This window comes from Patiria miniata, unplaced genomic scaffold (assembly GCF_015706575.1).
Source record: "Patiria miniata isolate m_02_andy unplaced genomic scaffold, ASM1570657v1 HiC_scaffold_6, whole genome shotgun sequence".
NCBI lineage: Eukaryota > Metazoa > Echinodermata > Asteroidea > Valvatida > Asterinidae > Patiria > Patiria miniata.
In genome coordinates, this window is record NW_024037073.1 from 6,060,865 (window position 1) to 6,085,716 (window position 24,852).

The following is a 24,852-nucleotide window of genomic DNA, read 5'->3' on the forward strand; positions in this document are numbered from 1 at the left end:
GTTTCTTGTCCCCATCCGCTTCCTTTTTTACGGCTGCCTCCTCTTTTTTTTCTTTGTCTTTTTTAATTCATACATTTGCAATATACAGGGTGAGTAAAAAAAAAAGATCACAAAAAAGTGCGCGTTCCTTCAGCAAAACGAAACCAATTCACACACATCCCTATGTGATTTGTTTTGGTTTTGCTGAAAGAACACTTTTTGTGATCCATGGACAGAACCTTAAAACGGTGGTTGTGTTTATTATTCTGTTCTGAAAAAGTGCATGAGTGATTTGAATGATTTTTGTACGAAAAGAAAGCTTATGAATTGGGCTTTCATATCCTGATATCCTTTGAAAGCGCTACATGCAGAACTTCACTAAAACAATGGTCCCAACATTTGGGTTTCGTTTTTTTTTACTCACCCTGTATTTTGCACATATACTGTCACATATACCGGTACTTGTCTTTTTATTTGTTTCCAACAAAATTGTAGCTATGTAGAAAGGGTTATGGCTTATAGAGAATACGGAAGAATCCATCCGCCATCTTGAAAAATCCACCATCTTGGGAAAAAAAAAAAAGTGTCCGCATCCTTCATTTAAAAAAAAAAAAAGGCCGGACGATCACGAGCTAGAAACTACTTATTTTTTTTACCCGGCCTTAGTACTCACAATAGACTTTTGCGCGCAGCAAAAAAAATGCCATTATACTAAGGAAATTGCTCCAGGTGATTTTGTTCTCTGCACACTGTTATGTACTTCTTTTTTCTGCGAAGTTATAAATTGTTACGAAAATGCTACTTGACTTCTGTAATCGGTGGTGATCAGTTCCAAATTGAAACAAATGAATCGTGCGCAAGTTAGTCCGAAAATTGATCTGCCGTGTATTGAACATGTACCAGTGTGTACACGTGTACGTGTGTATGGTCACGTACTTGTACGTACGCATATTGTAGTCTTCTGCGCTGAAATCAAACGTTTCAGAATCCAATTAATTTTTTTCCCCTCAGATTCACATGATGTATTACCTCTCAGCAAACCATTGTGGTCTGCTCTGCATATATGTATGTGTATCACATGAAACCTGTGATATGATGGGCATATATGTGAGAAAATTGCTTCGGTGGCTCAGGTCTGTTATTTTGCCAATTGAATTGAATTACATGGTCTGGGTACCTCACATGTGTGCAGTACCTGTCAGCATACAAACTGTACATGTATAGGTATGGGTTGGTTATCCATTCAGACTGAGGACTTTGGACAACTGTGTGCGATTTCAATGGGTCTGAGGACATTGGCTCAGGTCCTCGGGAGAATTCGTGTACAATCCTTATGGGTGCTGTCGAGAGAGAGTTAAAGTACAAACAATTTACAAAAGGGAACTAATGAAGGAAAGGGGCAGGTTCTCATGAGTATACATGTAGTAAAAATGAGCTGTGTGTACATGTACAATGTAAATATCGTATTGTCGGAAACTTGCTGAAATATATGTATAGAAACTGCTATTAGTGTTAGTATACTTAAATTAATTTAAAGTTTCTGTATGCGTAGAGTGTACAATGCATGCACAGTGTACTATGTACTTGCATGCTCGCAGTTGTTCAATTATAAAAGCGCCTGAACTTGCGTAATTAATTAATGGAAATTTCTAGCGTTCCTTTTTTTTCTTAATGTACATGTACAAAACATGTACGTGTGGAGTTCATTCAGGATTCTTTTTCCATTATTCCATTCTTGGAAGGATTGCATTCCACACTTGCATAATTGAGGGAAATTTCCAGAGTTCCTTTTCTTGAATACAAATGTACGTATGGATTTCGTCTCATTCAGGACTCCTTCTTCCGTTACTCAATTCTTGAAGGATAGCATTCTCTGCTGAAACATTGTTGAATGGAGAATACTGCTATACCGTGTCCTTTCTGAAGGTACACGCACGAGTTTTAAATAACTTGTTTGTCACGTCCCTATAATGACGATAGAAAGTGGGCATCCTGGCCTGGAGCCATTACATCGTTGCAGGTTTATGACGCAAGTTGTATTACTAGAAGGTTATGTTTTGATGGGGTCTTAAAAGTCACTGATACATCGTACATCCTCCCGAGTCCCTGCTAAACACTCTCGCGTTGCTGCTAATTTTATCTCCTCAAGAAAGCGTGGGGCCGAGCTTAATTCACTTGGCGCTCCGCACATGCAAGGGCCACGCAGAGGATGTTGAAGTTACAAGTAATTGGCCCTTCTTCATTAGATTACAGCCAGTCACAATCTTTTATTATCTGACAATTTGCACTCGCTCTGCGGACTTCCTCACAAAAGAGTGTTTTTTCGTGTCCGCGAGTGCATCCCAGTCAGTTAGGTCGTCTTGGAGAAACGTGAATTTTGTCTCCTCCCGGCATTTGCCTTGAGGAAGGTTGTCTTGGATAGGCGAGCATCATGCTCTCCCTGAAAAGAGTGACTTGTCCGCGGGATGATGCTCCGTCGCCGTCTGGTCACTGCCAGCACTGCCCCGGCATTCGCCGCACCCATCAGCAAGTACGAACCCTCCTTGGACATGGGAAACTGTCAGAATTAATTCCCTGCACTTTTTTGATCAAAAGATTTCTGTTACATTTTTCCACCTGATGTTAACCATCTGAGAGTTTTAAACGTCGATAGATATCATCGTTTGAAATTTGATGGACATTCGGTACATGTACATGTATTTGTACATGTATGTTCAGCAAACCTTAACTGGCATTTTACATTCATAGATGCATACCGGTACTTTCCTGTGGATTGAGAGTACCATACTGTCTGTGATCTTTAACTTTGAAAGTTAAAAACCAGTCATTCAAAACAGATGTGTTGTGTACAGTGAATATGCCACATGTTAGTGACGTCTGAAAAGCTGTTTCAATCGGTGTTCTGTTGAAACATTTGTTGAAGCAGGTGGTGTGTTCATGAATGTCGGTTTTTGAGTATTTGAGGCATTTTCTCTAACAGGTTGCTATATTTTGCTGGTTTTTCTTTGCAGGCAAGTTCATGGAGGAAGATCAGAAACATGGTACACTGGTCACCGTTCGTTCAGTCTTTCAAGAAGAAATACCCCTGGGTTCAGCTGGCTGGCCATCAAGGTAATGTGACAATGAGACGTTTTGTATTGCATTACTGAGATAACCCTAGCTCTCTCAAATCCTTCGAAATCCTTTGTGAGTTTTGGGGCATTTATTTTTACTTAGAACTAAATGCCCCTTCAAAATTCAAAAACTACAACTGTACTTGTTTAAAGAGTATGCCATTGGATGATTAGAGTATGCAATTGGATTTTGGCAGGATTTTGTTAGGGTTAGCAATAATAATTGATCATTCATAAATACCTAAGACAGTTTACCCATTCCTATTGGTTGAGAGCCCGTCACGTGGCCGGTCTTGAAAGGTTGATAAAAACAAATTGGCTGGCTGGTTTTAAACATTATCCCGGTGTCACATGAAATTTGGACTTCTATGAAGTTGGGTCCCTTTTTATTACCCTTTTATTGGTTGAACGTTCACATTCTTCACTTCGGCATTTGCAATACTACCAATGAGTCCGCATTTCGAATAATTCACACTACACTGGCACCGCCACGTTCTGCGCCACATCGCAGTACACGCCACGTGCCAATCTCCATATAAGGAGTTGTTTACAAGTAATCGCAAGAGGCACATACCATAACATAGCCTTAGGGTTGTTTTGAAAAACTTGAAGCAAAACTGTTGTACAAAATCGTTGGAAGTTTATTATTATTGACCGATAATTTTTGGTCGCCGATAATGTCTCTCGCCGAATATGCAGCGTCCATTCCTTAGCCGGTCTTAAACGGACTTAATTTAAAACCGGCCAAGCATAGTTATTCCCTTGATATTATAAACGTTTACACTTTTCAGATGCAGATTTCTTGGAATTGGGGAGACATTCCCATACACTAAAGCTTCTTTGTGGTATATTGTGAAAACGACGCTGATAATAAAGCCTAAATTAAGAAATGGCGATGGTTTAAAGAAAGATGGTCAAAACCACTTTGTCCACACACAAGTTTGTACCAATAGCACTGCGTGCACAAAGAACTGCAATAATGTAAATTAGGTATAGGGCCTACATGACTGCATGAAAATGAATAAAACTGCTTCAAAGTGCTTCCTGACTGGATTGACCTGAAATATACAAATCTAACAAATTATAGCGGCGTGACTTTTCGATCTTAACAAGATCTGCCTCGAGGCAAATCTTGTTGAGATTGAAACATTAGGCCACATGGATTGACCTGAAATATACAAATCTAATAAATAGCGGCCTGACTTTTCGATCTTAACAAGATCTGCCTCGAATCAGATCTTGTTGAGATCGAAACATCAGGCCACTTCAATTATTTAGATTGACATGACTGTCATAGACTTTGACAAACTACCACTTTTCGGTCACTATTCTGTAAATGGCCACCATTTCTTATCCTGAGCTTTATTTTCAACCCGGTTTTCACCGTATACCACCAACATCTTCTACTTTAGGAATATCTTAAAACAACTTCAATATGTCTCCCAGATTTTGAGAAATCTGCCTCTGAAAAAGTGTACAAAAAATTTGGGGCCACCCTGTAGTGTGAAAAAATCTCCAAATGTGCTAAGCTGCAAAAAACGTTATTTTTTTCGTCTCGCTATTGATAGTTATTAGCTTCTTGCTGATTTGTTATTAGATGAGAGCTACATGAATTTACAATGCTGTCCTGCTTTGTCAGCTAGTGCTTTGTACATGTATTCATCATACTGTATATAGAATAATTGTATCCCTTTAGCATAATTCCTATTTATGTAACTTATGTACAATGCAGGTCTCCTAATGGCCCAGTGATTTATGTCCTACATTGGCCTTGTACCCGCCGCCGAGTTATCATAAACCACTTGTGTGTCGGCCCTCTTGATTGCTCAAAGGTCACTGTCTATTTGTTGAATAGTGACACTTTAGTTAGGAAAAGTCAAAGTTCAGGTGCGCAGCCATTGATAGTTTTGTCGTTAGTACGTGCCTGTACTGGATAGCAGTTGAAAAGGTGGTAGTGTACAATGTACATGTACATGTACAGCTTCGAAGCAGAGCTGAGATTTCATTAGCATTACAAAAAAAAATTAACCTCAACAGAGATCTATAGACAGAGGTCAGAACATCAGGATGCGTTTGAAAAAAAAATATATAAAAAATGCTTGGAAACAGATGAATACATGTGGGTCAACCCTAACACTAACAAATGTGAATATGTAATCCAACCTAACGGTTGCCAATAAATATATTATCAACTGTATACTTTAGGTTTTCTACCCGAGGTAGAACCCCTCAACCTTGGTCCCGACCAGGGTTGAATTTTACCCTTGTTGAGCGCCGGTGTCCGATATGAAATTGGACTTGTATGAAAATCGGATTCCTTTTTCCCTTTTATTGGTTAAACCCTCTCACGTGACCGGTCCCTCTCCTAACTATCTATGAGCATGCGCAATACCACCAATGAGTCCGTATTTCATAAAACCTAAATTCATGCTACACTGGACCTGTGTAAAAGCTGTGTTGCATTCTTGCTAGTGTGAAAGGGGTTCTTGCTTCATGTTGGATCCGTGTCCAACAAGGGTGGCATGGGTGGCTTGTGCGTAAAGCGCTCGCCTCTCACCAAGGAGTAGAGTTGTGCGTTGGTTCTCTCCTGTGCCACGAGGGTTTTTCGCCGGGCCCTCCGGTTTTCCTCCCTCCGGAAAAATCAAACACTTTCAATCTCAGGCTGTGCTCCGTGGTCATATACATGTATGGGTCGATGTGGCCGGCAGCCATAGGCGCCTTTACGTGCCAGCGGCCCGACCACGTTGTAGCCGCGTCCTTCGCAATTCAGCATACCAGCTGCGAGTAAGGATGATTAGCCTCCCAAATTATTATTATTATTATTATTATAGATTGTCGACAGGTTGAAAGGCCCTTCTGCCATATTATTGAAAAAAACCTTTTGGGCTTACGTTGTTCATTTCAGGCAACTTCAAAGCTGGCGAGTGCGGCACTATCTTGAAGAAGCATACCCCCAAGGAGCAGTGGGCATTGAGAAAACTGATGGCTGACATCCTGAGGCCGTACATCCCAGAGTACAAAGGGGTCGTAGAGAAGAACTCGGAGAGTATCCTTTTTTTGCAGCAACGTTCCCTGTTTGGGCAGGATTTAGTGCCTTAATTTAAACCGTCCAATTTCCTCCAGACCAATCGTCTGCGTGGGTTTTCAAACCCTGGCTTTATCTCAGCTTTGGCGACAAGGATGTCTGAGGTCGCTGCCCTGGCAGGCATATTGGATATACTGGTGTGTCCACGCTTCACAAACGTTAAATATTTTAGTATTTGTGACCCACCAGCACAAAACCAGTAGGAAGTCGTTGGGTTGTATTCATGATTATACAAATACAGCATGTTTTGAGGGGAAGTAGTGGGAATTACTGGTCCCGAGGTGTAGGTCAGCTTGACTACCTCCAACACGAAGCGGAGAGAGTAGGTCAGCTTGACTACCTCCCGACGCGAAGCGGAAGGAGATAGTCAAGCTGATCTACACCAAGGGACCAGTAATTCCAACTACTTTCCAGAAATAAACCATGCTGTATTTGTTTTACTACACCTCATAAATATTTAGCAGCCTCACTGTCTTTTTAGTAGCCTCACTGCCTTGTCGATAATGGCCTTGGTAGATTTTGCATCTTTATTCAGCCCAATTCAAGCTCATAATCGTCACAGTATATGAAATAGTATGTTGCCAACACTCTTTACTGCAGTAGTAACAAGGACTACAACAACAGACTGGTTCCGTAAAGATTACATGCCATAGACTACATGTCTATGAGGCGGGTTCCAGAGGGAATTTTAGGTGCTACCAGAAAAAAAACTACCGCACGTCATTGAGTGGATACTCACTGGGATAACCTCACCTGGGCGCGTATCATTTTTACTTCCCGGATGCGTTGCGTAATTGGCCAATGACGCACTCCAATTTGATCATGAATATTTAGGAGGTGTAGCAATTTGAGATACAGCCTCAAATGTTGTACAGGATTTAGGCATTAGTTGCTAGAATGATAACATATTTCACTTTCAATGAAAAATATTTCTAAATTTCCTAAGGACTTTTTTGGGAAACCTTAGCGATAAAGTTCGTGCTGAAGTTGGAGACAAAATTAGTTTTAGATATTAGTTACACGTAGTTTTGTGACCCACTCCGTTAACAAATGAATTAAGTTGCACTGTGCATTATCATGTAATGGCCCGCTCAACGTTAAGGGGGGGAAATTTCGTCAAAATGTGATTTTCATTTGTTGTCATGAGTGACCCCTTTTTCACCTAAAGTTTCAGGGTTCATTCACAGAAATGTTGATTTTGATGAATAAAGCGGGGGGGAAAAATGCAATTTTAAGTGCAACGTGCTCAAATCTACAACAGAGCCAGCTCTTTCAAAGCCTGTTTTCTCAACTTTGTGTAATTGAACTCCGAGGAAGTAATTAATATGCCAATACGTCATATCTCCAGAATGGCAGGGGTTAGAGTTTCTCAAGTTCTCTAGCATTCAGCTGGTTTTACACATAACTTTGGTTGGCAACTATTGGATTTCATGGAATCACGGCTCGAGAGAAATTCAATGTTCAATTTTTACCAGTCTAAAGTGGCACCCGTGTTTGTTTTTCTTGGGGAAAAAAAAAGAAAAAAGTTTCCTTAATAACTTTTTTGCTATCAGAATATGTACAAATGCAAGATCTGCTTGGAGAATTTGACAATCCATCCGTAATGGACTGCAAAATTGGAACACGGTAGGTACACCATATTTATTCTGAAAGCATTCCTAAATTGTCACTGAACGCGTCCGTATGGTAGACACATTTTAAAACTGGCACCTACCGGTTCTAAAAGGGAAGATACAACATTTGCAAACATCAAAAAACGAAATGATCCACTTATCACGAAATACCTTACTGGATTGATAGGGAATGACAGTCTAAAGCATTCTGTAAAATTGTGGCTCCTGGTGTGCTGACATTTTCAAGAAAAATTGTATTTTTCCAACGCTGGTCGGCTGACCAGCGCTGGAGAAAACTGGCTATTTTCAAAAACTACTCCATATTTCTTATATTTAGTTATTCCACCTCTTCTTTGCAATTGATTACTCACCTGTGAATGGGTACAAGCCAGCTAAATTGATACTCTGACCGCACAATTCCCCAAAGTCTATAAATTGCTCCATTTCATCTTAAGTGGGGTCAGGGAACCAGACTACAAGAATATAATTGGTTTTCTTTGTTTTTCCAGTATCTACAAGCCAAAAACGTGAAACAAGTCAGTTTAACAATAGTTGCTAAAACATATAAATCCTCCAAATGCACTTATTTCTGAAAATTGCAGCAAAAGCCGATGTTGTACATTCCCTTTAAGAGGTCTAGAACAGTCATCTGTCAAGTTTGTACAAGCATCTGTTATAAAAATGAAAAACAAATAAGTGTATATCGCTTGTGAGTTACGGTAAGCAGTGAAGTATTTTAAACACAAAATAGTTTTGACACCTTAACCCTAACCCCCTTGAGTGATTTACTAGGAACCTTCCTCACTCCTGCAAATTCCAACACCATATGGTAAACTCAACACCCAAACTGTTGGACTCTGATTATTGGTGGTATGCCTGACACTGTGTAAATCATAATCAGTTTACTAGAGCAGTATACACTCACTCTAACAGATTCCAGCAAAGCCCACTGATGCCTGCCCAAGTATCATAAAGCAAGGGTCCTCTCAAATAATTTCTTTTGCAACACCAGCCAGAGCCTCAATCTTCAATTTCAAAATTGTAACTTACTAAAAATATACCATTTGCTAAGCATGTATACTGTATAATGATCCCTCATTTATGAAATACATACAATTCACTAGCCAAGCATCCATTTGCAGTAGGATTGGGGAATATTAATTTTTTGTTATACCTCACCGATCAGCCACAACCTCATGTAAAATGCATATGAATCCCTAAATTGAAATTCACAGCACCATGCTTGTACATGTATGTGCATACGTGTGTGGGTCATAGTTTGCCTGTCCCTGTAACATAGGACATCTATCATTCTGGATGCATTCCCTTAAAGGGAATATACAACATTTGCAAACATCGAAAAATAAAACTACCAAGTTTTTACAAAATACCTTACTAGGATGTTGGTAAATGACAGTCTAAAGCATCCTGTAAATTTATGGCACCTGGTGTCAAGTCATTTTCAAGAAAATGGTATTTTTGTATACATTTTCCAGTCGGCCGACCACCGTTGGAAAAACCTAACTATTTTTCAACTACTGCTCCAAATTTACAATTTTTTTCCCGACAGTCCAAATTTTGTTTGCTATTGGTTACATGTTCATGAACGGATGCAGGCCAGCTAGACTGGTTACCTTACCTTACAATTTTCCGACATCTATAAATTGATCCATTTTATCTTTAATGGAGTCAGGGAACCAGACTACTTATACATTTTTGTTTTTCTTGGTTTTTCAAGCATTTTCGAACACAAAACTTCAAACATGTCAGTTAAACAATATTTGATCTATTATACTAACCCCTCAAATAGTTCATTTCTGAAAATTACAGCAAAAACCAATGATATACCATTCCCTTTAATGCAGTCGTCCTCTAGGAATGATTGTACATAGCGAATTACCTATCTAACAAATCAATTTTAAAACAATGTTTGAAGTCATTCTCAATGATACTTGAATGGCAAATTACAAAGTTCAGAGAAAACTGGGACAGGAAAACGTCAAACATTGGATTTATAGAATGACCTGTATAGCAGTTAAAAAAAAGAAGTCCTTCATTTGTAGTTAAGGGATTTTTGGGGGTACTTATGGTGAATTGGTTTTTTTATGAACGATGCCATGGATCTAAATTTCCTAGTGCTGTGCATTTTAAAAGAATTAAGCATTTGCATATTTGCAATGCAAGTTTTACATGTTAGCTGAAATGACTTGTGCTGGTAAGGTATTAAATCAAACGCCAGTCAGGATTTGCATACATCTGTCAAAAATTGATAATGAGATCATTAAAAAACAAATTGGGTAGGTAATTAGTTTGGATATTTGAATGACTTACATGTAAAAGATGCAAATTGGAGCTAATATGTGAGTCGTTCTGGCAAAATGAGACAGAACTGGGCAGAGTCGAAATGAGGGTTTGCTGGTGTTAGGAAAGAGAATATAATTCTCCTTACAATACTGTTTGTTGCACTTTAATAGGACATTACTTTGACAAATTATGGTTGTCTAAAGTTCGCATTTATCGACATGTTAAAAATAAAATGCTGAGAAAAAGGCATTTGAAGTTTGGAGTTTTGTAGTCGTGAAAATGAAAGATGCCAAATTGTTTATCCTTAAAAACACTATTATTCCACCATTTTAATACTATTTCTGTAAAATGTGTGTAGTGGACACAACAAAGATTACAAATACCAATAATCTGAAAATGACGTAAAAACAAAAAAAGGCCCCATTTGGGTTTTTTCTTTTTTTCTCCACTACGGCCTGTGCCCATTTCCATCACATTTTGCCAGATTGCCTCACATATTCTTTGCGGAAACTCTCAATTCGTGCGTGTAAAGCCACTGTCGACAAAAATGTGGCATTTGGCAAAACAATAAAACTTTGCAGCTTAAAAAATTGTAATTGTACATTGCAGACATTGATATTCATCTTATTGACCCTGCTCACATTTTTCTTGGAATAGCAAAATTGGAATCTATGTGAATATGCGCAATATTTGGCGTATCCTTAAAATTCCCACCTTCATGCCCTTGCATTGTGCGTCTAACAGTTGTCCATGCACTACGTGAACGTCATTTCTTAAAAATGGATAATTGCTCATTGAATATTTCACACCAGTCTTCACTGCACGTTCCTTTTGTGTAATAAATTTCCAGCACCGCGGCGCTTTGCTGCCTGCTCTTTTCAGTAACTAATTATCTCTCCCTTCATCGTGCTTGTAGGCATATGCATGGCCATGGTTACGCTCGGCCATATTTTTCTGTCGGCCGTAGTAACCGTGGCCATTTCCCTGTCAGCCATGAACGCAAGATCTCTATCTGCAGATTTCCAATTTTCTGTGGCTCGTACGGGGACATTTATTTTTCACCGAGGATAACTATCAAACCTCGCCATCTTTTTCACGTTATATTGCAAGGTGATATTGTATTTCTATTTAAAAATAGGGAAGTTCAACCTAGACCCAAAACTTTCATAAACATTTGAAATTTTGATGTCAAGAATTGCCTTGACTTGAAGAACAAATATGGAATCAAGTTGCTGACGTGTAATGCTTCTTCCTAAATTTGCGAAACAAAATGGGTTGTCCATAAAATAACCTACAATGTGTCCAAATATCCCCAAACACCAATCTAACTAAAACCTTGCCTGGAGACAAATGCATCTATCTGAGATGCACATCATGTACATATTGCAGTTTAGGCCAACTCGTTCTGTGTCCAAAACAGACTTTCGAGAGCTACGGCTACTTGCATTGCCAGCAAGGTTCCAACGTAGTTCTAATAATCGAAGACCTAGACAAGAGATCCCGGACACAGCCTCTGTTCCATCTGCATTTACAGTGAGGTACTACATGATTAACTGCGGCAAGCAATGTTGATAGCTTTTGCGAACACTCGGCAGAGTCTCAAAAAGTCGTTCCCATTTACATTCAAGAGAGTGTTACAATTAATGCTGACATTGCTCGAGGAGGCTTTTTACTTTTCCGGTTTGGAGGATACATTATCATGACCCAGGGTTTTCGGTCTTGTAGATTAGCCTATAATGGGTTTTCCTATCAAGATGTCAGGTATATTTTCTAGATCTTGTTCGATCTTATCATTGGAGGCATCAGTGATACCCAGTGTTTTTTTTTTTTTAAATCTTATAGAAGAAATTCAAGTTTGTACCCTTTGGACATTTATGATAATCATGATAGTCATTATTCATATGAATGCCAAAATGAACCAGACGTCGAGCCAACAACACTCTTCATCTTGAGATTCCTGGTTTGCATTTTCATTTTTGATAAATTACTAACAGGAACTGGTTTTAATCTTTTAGGCTTGATTATTTGAAGGCTAACTAGGATTCACTCCGTGGTAAAATCGGCTGATTTTCGAGAATGATCACAAACACAAATTTATGACATTGCAGCGAGTGTCCAAACTGCAGATTCCAAAAAGTTGTACGCATTTCAAATCAGTGAGTCTTTCGTAACATTAATTTTTCTCTTCACATTTGTGTGCGTGTGAAGACGGTGCAGTCACAGTTTTTTGGTCATACAAATGTGAGTGAGGAAAAGGATGTATTCCCTTGTGTTTATGCTGATGCTTTCAGCTCCATCCTCCATTAGGGACCCCACATCTTGACCTCACGATCTGAAGTAATCCCAGAGTACTCATGTTAGAATCTGTTGTGACATATGCCGATTCCGTGAGACTGTCGATGACGTCCGGTATCCAGGGACACGTGGGACATCAGTAATGGAGTCCCAAGCGGAGATAAGCTGTTTGAACAACTGAATGGTGTACTTCCACTTACTTCCGTACTCAAAAAGTCGCGACGCCATTCAACTGTGGATTTTAGATGGGGGGGGGGGGGGGATTGGAACCAGGGCCCAAGTTCATCATGGCATTAAGCCCGGTTCATACTTCATACATTCGAAGCGCGTCCACAATTGTTGACGACATGAATTTCGCTTCGCACTTGCTTTCGCGTGAAGTATGAACCGGGCTTCACTGAGCACGTATTTGGCTTAATAAGGAAACCTTTGTCCAATTTTGAGGTTTGTTAAATTTGTCGAAATTTTAGATCAAAAGCTGGTTTGGAATTCATGCAAATGTGAAGTGAAGTTGGCATCATGAAAAGTTCTCTGCAAAATCACCGGAGTTGAAAAATGTGTTCAACTCTGGTGAATTTGCAGCAGGAACACTTGCAGTGACATCACAAATTTGTGTTCATGTTCGCGCCTGGTATGAACTGCCCTTTCAAGGTGTTTTCTTTAGGTGGGTGATTTAAAGGAGCATGGCATCCGAAGAAATTGCTATACATGCTCTAGCATTGTTAACAATTTTGTTAACCTCAAATCGGCTGATTTCGTAGTTTTTCACTTCACACTTTTGCCATTAAAAATGTATTAATGCTGTATAACAAGTCTTTAAACGTGGACATTTTTATTATTTTATAATTTTCAATGCCGGTTTTGTTCCATATCTGTACCAAGCGCGACTTTTCTACGTACTTTTAAAGGGCCATGGCATTTTCTATTTTTTTAATGCAGTCCTTGAAAATGCACCTTTATGTATCCCATTTTATAACCTTATTTTCAATTTTCTTTTTATACAATGCAATTTCCATATTTATGAACAAAAGTGAGATGTCATTTCAGGCGGAAACCTATTTCAGCACCAAAAGTTGCCAGAATATTGAATATTTTGCTTTCGTAAAATTCTGGTATTTGGTGATTTGTTGTTGAATCAGCACAAGACGGTAAACCAGTGAGCAAACCTTTCTCACAAACATTTTCAATAATACGCACATTTTCGGGTACACAATTTGAACAGAAAACCCCTAAACTGAACAGTGTCTTCCTGAAATGACGTCACAGCAACAGTTGTCCGTAAAAGCGTGGAAAACGTTAAATGTTTCCAGAAGTGCACTTCTCAATAAAATTAACCAAAAAGGGATGTCAAATAGTTTTCATACATTTAAGAGGAGTAGAAAGTTACAAAAGACATGTTTCTCAGAAAAAAAATATTTATATATGGAACCTTTAAGCATCTCCATAAAATCTCCCTGTACCTGTACTTCAAGGGAGTTGGTATCACAACTAGACCGTCACCGCTGCATATTTTTCCATTGCGATCTCACATGGCTACTTCAGTGCCTAGTTGCAGTACTCTTGTAGTCTCGTTAAAGTCAAATCATGCCTTCCTGTTCACCGCCTGGCCTTTGCTCTCAAGTGATGTTTCTTCGTTATTTGTTCTACATCTTTTGATCTCATCACAAGTGGCATTTTCCCTGACATTTCTCTGACATTTGCATGTTTGAAAACTAATAGATCAGAAAAACACAAATGTCAACTTAACTTTTACTTGCCGAAAGTACATATACAAAGAAAAAGTGCATTGTCTAGTCAAGCCCCTGCCCCCCCCCCCTTTCATACAAATCCTCCAGCAATCGCTGTTAATGGATTGAGGCAGTGCCGATGCCATTCAGAAGCAGTGCGGATGATATCAAGCATACAGAAGGGCTCAGTTATGCATGGCTGAACATACATAATGCAGGGTACAGCCTATGAACTCCACACAATGCATCCTGCAGAATCCTCCAACATTTTTTTGCCATTCAGCATCAATCCTCCATAGTCTCCAGGGGGATTGAGGAGGGTTTGGGTTAAAAATAAATCACTCTAGAGTATGATTTTTGCCGGTCTCAGATGGGTACCCTAGTGCGCTTCCTGACAGACTGACCAACTCACTGATTGTCATGTGCGACTCGGATCAGTTGTTGGCTCATAAAGAGAGCCAAGCAGTGCTATCCTATAGGATTACCTCCTGATGGGCCCAATCTGGCCCGTCGGGACCAGATGCATGAAAAGACGAACCTTCTGAATCGATCGAACAGGCTTTTGGGAGCAGCTTTACTGGGCTCGCTTCGTCTTGTTTCAAGACCTCTGACTTGATGTCCAGTTACAGCAAGGAGATAATACAGAGAACAATCTGAAACTTTGCTGACATGTACGTTATAATCATGTTGTTCGTGTAATTCTCTCCTCAGCACATACCTTGAAGAGGAACTGAAGAAGGCCAGAGAAAAGCCCAAGCTTCGAAAGGTGGGTGTGAGACCAGTCAAACTATCAAAGTCCTGATTTCATTTGTTTGTTGAAAGACTGATGGCCCACACTTAATCCAAAGAGGAAATTTAGATTCTTAGTTGATTCTTTTCCACCAGCACTTAACCTAGAAAGTTTTTTTTAGAGCTTACGTTAACCGTCCGGTTGCCTTTATAATACAATGTGACGTTACTGCGCTGCCTCTTTTTGATTACAAGGCCGCAAGATCTCAGATAGTAATGGCAATAAACTCCCTGTGAATTTATTCTTTCTGGCATGCTGTCATTTTGAAGAAAACAATAAAAAGAAGGCAATTTCCAAAGATGCGTCAAGTGATACACTTTTCGAAATTTCTGTTAGTAGTTGGTTTGTAATTTGGCAAATCCGTGAATGGGTGAGGGCGCATACATTGACACGAAGCACAAGAGCAGTTGCTATTATTCGTTAGTTCGGTGCGTGACATGGCATAGCTGCAATCGACTGAATGAGAACGTGTCCCAGACGCTGATTTCGGGCGCAATTCAAAACATGATTCTCTGCAACTTTTGAATTGAAATCGAGATCCTAGAATGTTATTTTCTTTTGAATATATAGCATTCACTAAGCTAAAACTTCTGCAGGTTAATATTGTCAAGCACCCTCCTTTAGATTTTGAGCCTTTTTGTTGCTTCAAACGAAACAAATGCACAACTAACAATGATCTACCCTACCTTTAAATCAAAATATAAATTGAGCAAAGGAATCGGATATGAAAACAAAAAATCATCTTCCCCTTCTCCAATTAATGTTGTCACTAGACTGGCCACAATTTCAAAATCACTCCACAGGTAGATAGCAAACCACGCACATAAACACGTTCACAAATAAATGTTTTGTTTGTTTTACAAAAATAGTCACTGCAACTTGTGCAGCCACAGGTTACATGTACGTCATTTGCGGCTGTCGTTTCCTGCTGATTTGCCCAAAGTGGCACGTTTATTTCCTCAGTATAGTAAGAGAGGTACATGTAGCTTCATCTAGGCTTGTGGTACGGTAGTTGTCTGTAGAGTATGGATTAGTGTTTGGTAGCTTTGTGAGTTATTCTTTTATTTATTTCCAAACCACCAGTTGGCAAAAACAAGTACCTTGTGACGTAGATAAATAAAGGTCTGCACACTGTCAATGTCAAGATATCCCACGCGATCAAGTCCCAGTTGAGCTCACAGACGCAACCCCCTCACCCTGGCCAAATCCTCACTGCCTTGAGGATGTCATTGGGTTCGCTCGATTTCACTCGTGTAGCCGGCCCCGACCAAGGATCGATACAAGTCTGCCGGAGGCAAACACGGGCTCATGTCGGCTATCTAATGGGCAGACCGTCCTTGCTCATTCATGTACAAAACAACATCGTCCTGATCTTGGAGTAATGATCGGGCAACTGTCGTGTTGCATTTGATTGGTTACGTTCCCTTGAATGCGAGACACAGATGCAGCAATGAACATGGAAAGAGTGATGCCATTAATTATTGTTAGAGTTGGTATTTTTTATCTATTTTAAAAAATATCATACATGTACTTGTACCTTGGGTTTAACCGGAAGATGCGGGAGATGTATGTGCAACTTAATATTGACCGGCTCTGTTGAGAATTAATTTGATTTGGCAGCTACGTACTTGGACTCAGTTAAGGAACACAAAATCAATTCTGTCTGTTTGAACTTATGCCACAGCCTTGAAGATGCATGTAAATTGATTTATTGCCAAACACTGAGGTAAGGGTGAACTCATTGACCGCTCCGTAGCCTGGGCTGTGTCTTGGGGGCCCCTGACTGACGTCACAACCATAAAATGAACATGTTTCCAGTGCACCGCGAAAACGCCTGACCAAAAAAATTGTTTGTGACGTCACTTTGTGTGGTGAGCTGACCATCATGACCACCATGGGAAGACGAGTGTTTTGGTCAATTTTACACGATTTACAAGCAAAAGTCGGGCAGTTACTTTTCCAGTATTTTCCCTGAGCAGTCGAGTAATTGTTTTGTGTCTCATATAACCAACAGACTGTACAAACCCCCTGTTTAAATCCTTTTGTAGTAACAAAGAAACGTCGTCTGCTAAAACTTGTTTACCTTTCCGCCATCTTGAAGAACTGTAAGTGAACCGATCACAAGTCTCGGTTCAACTTTGGTCGGAACGATAACGTCATTTCAGTGTAACCGAAGCGCCAAAACGGTTCCGAACCAGAAACATGTTTACGGTCACTAGGGCCAAAACGCAGCCCCAGTGGCATGACTATTGGGAGTGTGTAGAATAGAGACTGGGTACCAGATGTTTCTGTTGGCACTGTTGATTGATGCAGTACTGAAGGGGTGTTGGACTGGTTGTTTCATGTGCAAGTCTATTTTCGTGTATTGCATGTTTTCACTATCTTAAGTTTTGGGACTAAGTATCAAACAAGGGCACACCTAGCCCCAAACCTTGAGCACACCAGGCCCGAAACATGGGTACACCAGGCCCAAAACATAGGCACACCAGGCCCGAAACATTGTACACTGGGCCCCAACCATGGGCACACCGGGGTGGGAAATATGGGCACACCAGATCCAAACCTTGGGCACACCAGATCCAAACCATGGGCACCAGGTCTTTTACCATAAACATGTAATAGCAAAGTAGTAAAGTTTGTTTGACCTTTTACATGTGCAAGCTGGCATAGGTTTAATAGGTCGGGGAGGGGGGAAGTGCATCATACTTTAGCCCCCTGAATTGCCACAACTCCTACTAAACTGACGTCACCCGTCACACTAGTGCAGAAACATTGCCCACGCTTCCACCTGATGACGACATTTGGAGCTATAAATACGCCACGCTAAAAGGTCACGAAAAGGGGTCTGAGGATGTTGGTAACTATCGGCATCCTCACGGGAATAAGGCCGGTGTTGGTGTATTGACTTGGATCATTAATATGAACCAAAATACTGGTAGGTTTAGAAACTAGTTCTAATATTGTGAGCCAGTTGTGCGCTATAATTAGATTTGATATGATTAGGTTATTCTTGCGGCCAGTTTATTATGGTATGTTTGCACATCCGGCCAGCTGGAAATTGTTCGTTAATGAGACCTGTATTGTTGGGTCGTGGTTTTTTTTCTGCGGTCCCTTAAGGGAAGTATTCTGTGTCTTTGTTCCTATTTTTCCTCTGCAATTGGCTTGAGGTTCTAATTGAGGAAATGGTTCGTTGCCAGGCAACTTTCATGTAAATGCACGTCATTATTTTTTCCTTTTTTTTAGCCCACCCTACTATAGGATCTTTATCCGAGGGATAGGATAATTTGAAGAAAAAAAAGTAGATGGTTAACTACATGTAACTTGGTTAAAGCAATTTTGTTTTGATTAACTTTGGTTTTTAGTTTTCTTTTTTTCATGGACAAAAGCATTTAATGAGGAAGTATGAATAATGCTCTGAAACAACTTTATAAATGTATAAACATACTTCTCTTCTCCAGTTTATACTGCAAGTTCATTAAAACCCTCCCTGACTCAATGGCAAAATCTGTCACAATCTATTAAGTGACAGGTTTTAACAGTTTTGTAAATTGGACTGATATATTGGTAGAATTGACAGGCTGTGGCAATTTTGTGAACTGGATGGATCGGTACTTTGATTGATGGTAATAGACACGCTACAGGTCTAAATGTATGCGGGGCTAATGCATTCACAATGTAGGGTATCTGTGCGTGGCTATAAGCATTCACAATGCAAAGAGTGTTGGTACCTTGATGTTCTTAGCGTTGTAATTCACGATAGATGGTACACAGGCATGCAACTTTTCCTCGGATCCCCTGATTTCCTCGGTTTTTACTTCTCATGAATGCCATTACAAATTGAAAAACACTGTACAAAGTCTTGTGTGGTTTGGAATTTCCTCGTTTTTTTTCTGAATTCCCAGTTGCATGCCTGGGTACAGCCTTTGTGTCCCATAGGGCCATCCACGAACCTGGCTCGGTTGACAAACCACACGCGATTACAGGATGCATATATACATGAATTTCATGTATTTGTGTCTTAATTTCCCAATGCAGGACATGTACCAGAAGATGATTGAAATTGATCCGACGGAGCCAACTTCAGAAGAGCACCGCCTCGGAGCTGTGACCAAGCCACGCTACATGCAGTGGAGAGAGTTCATGAGTTCATCAGCCACTCTAGGATTCAGGATTGAAGGAGTTAAGGTAAACAACATTTATATACAGTGGAACGCCGCTATAACGAACATCGCGGGATCCACAGAAATTGTTTGTTATAGCGATCGTTCGGTATAGCGATTTTAAGCTGCCGGTGCTCCGGTACACACTTTTCAATAAATAGCGCCCTTCAGAACTTCACCATGCACGCCCTGGTAGTTACTGAAAGACACTTTGAACATGTGCTGACTATTGATCACACAGTTTTGAGCTTACTACCTATATCGATGAGTGGCTTTCCCCTTCTATGCCTTGGGGAAATATTAGCCACTTGTCGCTCTTCTGTTGATGGTTTTCAACACCAATGTTCGGTTGGTTTTGAACACAAAAATCGGGAGCCAAGGATGATGTTCGGTATAGCCGAATGTTTGGTATAGCGGTGTTCGGTATAGCGACCTTCCACTGTATCACCATAAGTAATAAAAGTTTAATACACTTGTCAAAATCCTCTGATGCAATACAGGCACTTTTGTTTTAAGATGCGTCGATTCAAAGGTGATCTCGGCCACATTTCAATTTAACTGTGCTATAGACCATTTGCGTTAAGGTTGAGTCGGAGGGCAATCACTTCGTTTTTCCCAGACATGCCAGAAAAGTAAACTCTTTGTATAGTCATTGTTACTAAATCAAAATAACAAAACAGCAACCTCTGAGATACTTAAAACGCATAAGGTGTATTCATTGAAAAGTGATTTGTTTTTTTCTTCAGGCTTTGTGGGATTTCAGATATTTTTTTTTGGGGGGGGGGGTTCCTATTCATTCAATTCATCTTCAATGGTGTCCTTAAGACAGTGGTCTGTCCAGTTTCTTGCATTGTCCTCATGGGATTTTAATCAGACAAAAACAAAGTCGTAGGAAATGGAAAGTTGTTTCTTTGTGATAGGGGTTTCACCTTCACTGCACTTACATGTACTTCGTTGAGCTGTTGTTGATGTACATGTAGTGACGATTACGTGATTACAGTCCATTCATTCAGTATGCAGACTTCTAGTACATTAATCAGAGCCAAAAAGTGTGAAATGTGGCTGGATAATTTGATCCAAACTTGGCACAGTAATGGTCACCCACAGGCACAAAACACAGCGTTACTAAGTGTGTGGGGATGGGGGAGGCTCCCAATTGAGGCCTGTCATAGTTTTCTCTGTGAAAATTTCATTTTTTGTCTTGTTTGTTTAGCTGTCGTTGCTCAAACTTGGCAATACTTACGGAGTAAAAATACCTGCCGCAGGCCACAATGTAAAGTTGTATTGTGAAGTCAAAATCAGAAGTCAGCCCCAACTTACATTACAAGTAAGGTCCAAGTAACAGGGCATGAGCAATAACAGAAATGCCTTTTTGCAGTAGCTTGACGCTTGACTTGAAACTTGATGTATTGTGATTTGTAACTTGTGATGGAATTTTGAGGACTTGTGCACAAGTCAGCCACTGTGTTGTTTGAAGAAAATATCTCGATGAGTTTAATGGCAGTGAGAACCAAAACGAACAGACTGTCTTTAAATTTTAAACCAAAATTCTGGGTTTTTTTTCTCTTTCATAGAAAGGAGACGGTCATTCTAGCCGGGACTACAAGACTGTACGCACAAAAGATCAGATCAGCGAATGCTTTAATTTCTTCATCGACGGTGATCCTTCCATCCAAACCAAATACATTCGCCGCTTGAAGGCCATCCGAGCTACCCTGGAGTCGTCTGAATTTTTCGCTCTGCATGAGGTACAAACATTCTCGTTGAAAAGTGTTCGTAAAAATTTGACTGATCACAGTGGTCCAAGCCTGCAGGTGAAATGTGATGACCTTGTTTGAGTTTGAGCTAAACAGATGGATACATTTTTTAAAATACACAATAATGCTCATGGTTTTGCTCTCCACAGGTCATTGGAAGTTCACTGCTGTTTGTGCACGACAGAACAGGAAAAGCTAGCGTCTGGATGATAGACTTTGGCAAGACCACCCCGCTTCCTCCATCCGAGTCCAATGATCATCGGACCCCATGGGTGGAGGGAAACCACGAGGATGGCTACCTGTTTGGATTGGACATGATGATTGAAGTGTTTTCTGACATGAAACCCAAAAAGTGCCCTGTTGAGACCAATTCCAACAAACCTTCCACGAAGACTGATCCCACTCCTGCCACCGCTCCTAGTGCAATGGACACTCAGTCAGGTTCAACCTCCACTGACGCTGTTGACACCACTCAACCTTCAGAAGCCCTTCCAATTTCCTCTTCCATCTCCAATGTTTCCTCAACTGCATCGCCCCCATCAGTCACAGCAGCTCCCTCGTAGCATTGGAACCTAGATGGGTCCGAGGACAGATCCAGGGTAGGACAGTGGTCCGATCCTGGATGGGTCAGAGGTCAAGTCCTGGAAGAGTCAGAGGTCAGATCCTGGAAGGGTCAGGGGTCAGATCCTGGATGGGTCAGGGGTCAGTTCCTGGATGGGTCAGAGGTCAGATCCTGGATGGGTAAGGTCTCTGACCCTAGATGGGTCAGAAGTCTGATCCCGAACGGGTCAGAGCTCAAATCCTGGATGAGTCAGAGGTCAGATCCTGGTTGCTTCAGAACTCCGATCCTGGATGGGTCAGAGGTCAGATGGGTCAAAGGTGAGAGGTCTGATGCCAGGGGTTTATTTCATAGAGCTGCTAAAGCACAGATATTTGACTGGCCTCAGTTGCATGGGATGCACGTTATTTGTGACAGGTATTTCCTGCTTAACAGCTCCATGATATTGGACCTAGATCCTGGATGGGTCAGGGTCAGATCCTTTAACAGATCCGACGTCAGATCCTCTAGAGGTCTCAGGTCGGAACCAATTGCGAGTTGATTTCAGGTGCAGATGTATGGCATGAAAACTTCATGCTCGTTTTTTCAGGTGGGCGTCCGTTAGTGACCCAACGTCTTTCATGCTGCACATTGAGGTGTTTTGCACAGATTTTTTATATTACGGTTCGATTCGAATGCATTTTGGTAAATGTTGGGGTCTTCGTTTGTAATAAACAAGGGCATTTTAAGTTATATGAGTTAATTTTTACATTTGAGGGTTTTTATTTAATCAATTTTTAATTAGTTTTCAGTGATCAAGCCTGGATGTTGAGGAAAAATATCTTTTTTTTCCTGAAGCATTTTTAAGTTCGGCTGGAATCATGTTTTCCTGCTCGTCATTTGACAATCATATTAATTTATTGAAACTTATACTGTAAATTTTTTGCACCTGTTAGCAAAAATTCTAGGAAAAATATGCACTTTTTATCAACACTAGTATGTGGTGGGATGGTGAATTATTGACATTTCCAAGCATAAGTGCTTCTGCTTTTTTTTAATTTTTAAATTATGCTGAAACCATGTTTGTACAATCAAATCTTGTGAACACAAACGTGTACATTCTTTTGACGCCTACTGCCCTATCCCCCTTCCAGCTCAAAACTCTTCAAATGCCACCTGGATATTTCTTTTCTAAAAAAGAAGAAGAAATGTTGGCCCTTTCCCCCCAAAAAAATTGTTCTCATCTTTGGGAGTGTGTGATTTTTTGAAAGGGAAAAACAGTTTTATTTAAAAAACAAAATTGTTTATGTGGATTTTTTTTTTAATTTGAAATTTTGGCACTGAAGAAGAAAACACAATTATAGTTTTTCATCAAGGTTAGTAAATCGTTCTCTTGTTTAACTGACCTTGGCCTGAGATAGATTTCCTTTATGATTGTTCAAAAGAGCAAAGACTCGAGAGTCGATCCAGCCTAAACATCATACAACTCTAGAAAGCCAGAAATAAATGGCATAAATGTTGGTCACTGTTGCATCAACAGTTTTTATTCATAGATTTTTTGTCGCAGTTTTTGAGTTAAAATTTCTTCCAGCACTGTGCCGGGGATCCTTGGAAAATGAAAAATTGATCCCTGCACCAAAATTTACCTAATCATCCTTTTAAGGACAAATCAATGCAGGAGGTGTTATCATTAAATTCAGGAACCCCCCCCCCAGCAAGTTTGTAAATGCCTGTGTTAAACGAGCTTGACCATGTGGCATATCTTTTTCATCAATCCAGAGTAAGACCTTAAGTACTCGGTGACAACATGCCTTTTGAAGATGAAGGTGGATTTTCAGACCGAACCACCCCTCATTTTTAATTGTATTAAACACGAGGGCAACAAGTACGGTAGCATCTTTGAAAGGGGGGGGGGGTAGGGGTTTAACCCAAAAGTGCAAAAATAGAATGAAAAAAAACGCAGAAAATATAGCAAATGCTGCTAATCTTCTGCGCAGCTACCCCCTCCTCTTGATTCAACCTGGATCCGCCCCTATCATTTGCCTCACTGTGCATTTTGCAAAAACTGCCTTTGTTCAAACCATTCACTTACTCTCATAGTTGGTACCTTCATATTGCTGTATTTACACTGCCCACTCAGAACACAAACATTTGAATTCCACACAATCACCTAATGAGCCATTTGCGAGTTAAATTCAAGTAACATTTGGTATGCTGACTTGCTCCAATGCTTGGCACATTTTAACTTTGATTTCTCCAGACCAAAGAGACTATTGATAATCACGTGATTCGGGGCAAGCCTTACGCTAGAAACCCCCAGCTACGGAATGGTCTGGTGTCTTTGTGCCATTCTCACCCATTGAGAACAGTGTATTGATGCTGAGCGTCTCTTACGTAACTATGCAAGAGCTTGCCCCGAATCATGTGATATTATAGCAACAGTGTCTTTGGTCTGGAGAATTAAAACGAGTCGGTGTACCAGATGTTATTCAAATTAACTCGCAACGGGTACAGGTTATTCGCAAATGGCTTATTCCACACAGACTTTAGAATTAAAGTTTTAAATGTTCCATTCCATGCAGTGGAGTTTTGTCCACGACATAATTGGGTAACTTTAAAAGTGTAATTCCTTTTTTTTTTTTGATGTCTCCTGCCTCAGGCTGTTGGTAGGGTCTTATTATTCCACCTCCTGTGTATTTTTTAACCGCATTCCTACCAACAAAATCACTTTCTTTATATAAATTCATTCAATTTTAATGTGTATTGTACATATATTTTTTTTAAGTTAAAGAGAATGAATGATATACAGTCTTTGTAACAGCCTGTGCCAATATTTTATCTTAAATTTTGTAGACATGACAGAGTTCTCATAATGGTGCATGCATTCAGCAAGGGTTCTATTTCTGGTATTAATGCTGAAGCCCTAAAAACATTTTAAGTTGCTTTCTAACCTCTTTATGTGGAACCGTTATGACCTTGTATTAGTAAGGCTGCAGAGTTTTCATAGTAAACCTAAGAGGTCCTTTCACACTATGTAAAAATCTCTGTGTTGGACCCAGGTCCAACAGAATCCCGTTCACACTGGCAAGAATCCAACCACAGGTCCTACACAGGTCCGGCGCTCTGCACGGATAAAATCCAACCCTGGTCGGTACCAGTGTCGAGAATATCCACACAAGTAGAAAATCCAAAAATCTACTTCCGATCCGTGTGCGTATGATGCGCATGGCTGGAACGTGCATTGCGGACGTGGCACATGTTGGTAGCTACATGCGCGCAGTGGCCGGGGTTTGATCAATCTATCAGACCCGGTGCTGCTTGTGGTTGACTCGTGTTGACCTCAAAACGGGTAGGCGTGACGAAAGTGTAAAAAGGATCTGTTAAAGAGTTAGATGGATTAGCTGTTTAGACATTTTGCACCAAGAATTTGCCGTCCCCGACCCCTCTTCCCCCTTGTTTCCAGCTCCCTTTGCTTGTACGTCAGGTTTGGG

General features: G+C 40.3%; 1 protein-coding gene across 5 annotated transcripts in view; it reads left to right on the plus strand.

The window, feature by feature from the left end:
* Positions 1-22,654, plus strand: part of LOC119742779 (inositol-trisphosphate 3-kinase B-like) — a 35,933-nt gene extending 13,279 nt beyond the window's left edge. For 3 of the 5 annotated variants that reach the window (XM_038218948.1, XM_038218949.1, XM_038218952.1), the window contains exons 2-8: positions 2,991-3,090; positions 5,998-6,138; positions 7,731-7,803; positions 14,828-14,882; positions 18,942-19,091; positions 20,641-20,814; positions 20,973-22,654. In XM_038218948.1, the coding sequence (XP_038074876.1) occupies positions 2,991-3,090; positions 5,998-6,138; positions 7,731-7,803; positions 14,828-14,882; positions 18,942-19,091; positions 20,641-20,814; positions 20,973-21,386 (1,107 nt within the window). In that variant the 3' untranslated portion in view covers positions 21,387-22,654. Of the gene's footprint in view, positions 1-2,263; positions 2,510-2,990; positions 3,091-5,997; positions 6,139-7,730; positions 7,804-14,827; positions 14,883-18,941; positions 19,092-20,640; positions 20,815-20,972 lie in introns of those variants that run through there. The other 2 variants (XR_005272900.1, XM_038218951.1) reach the window with 2 other exon arrangements.
* Positions 22,655-24,852: the final 2,198 nt, after the last annotated feature.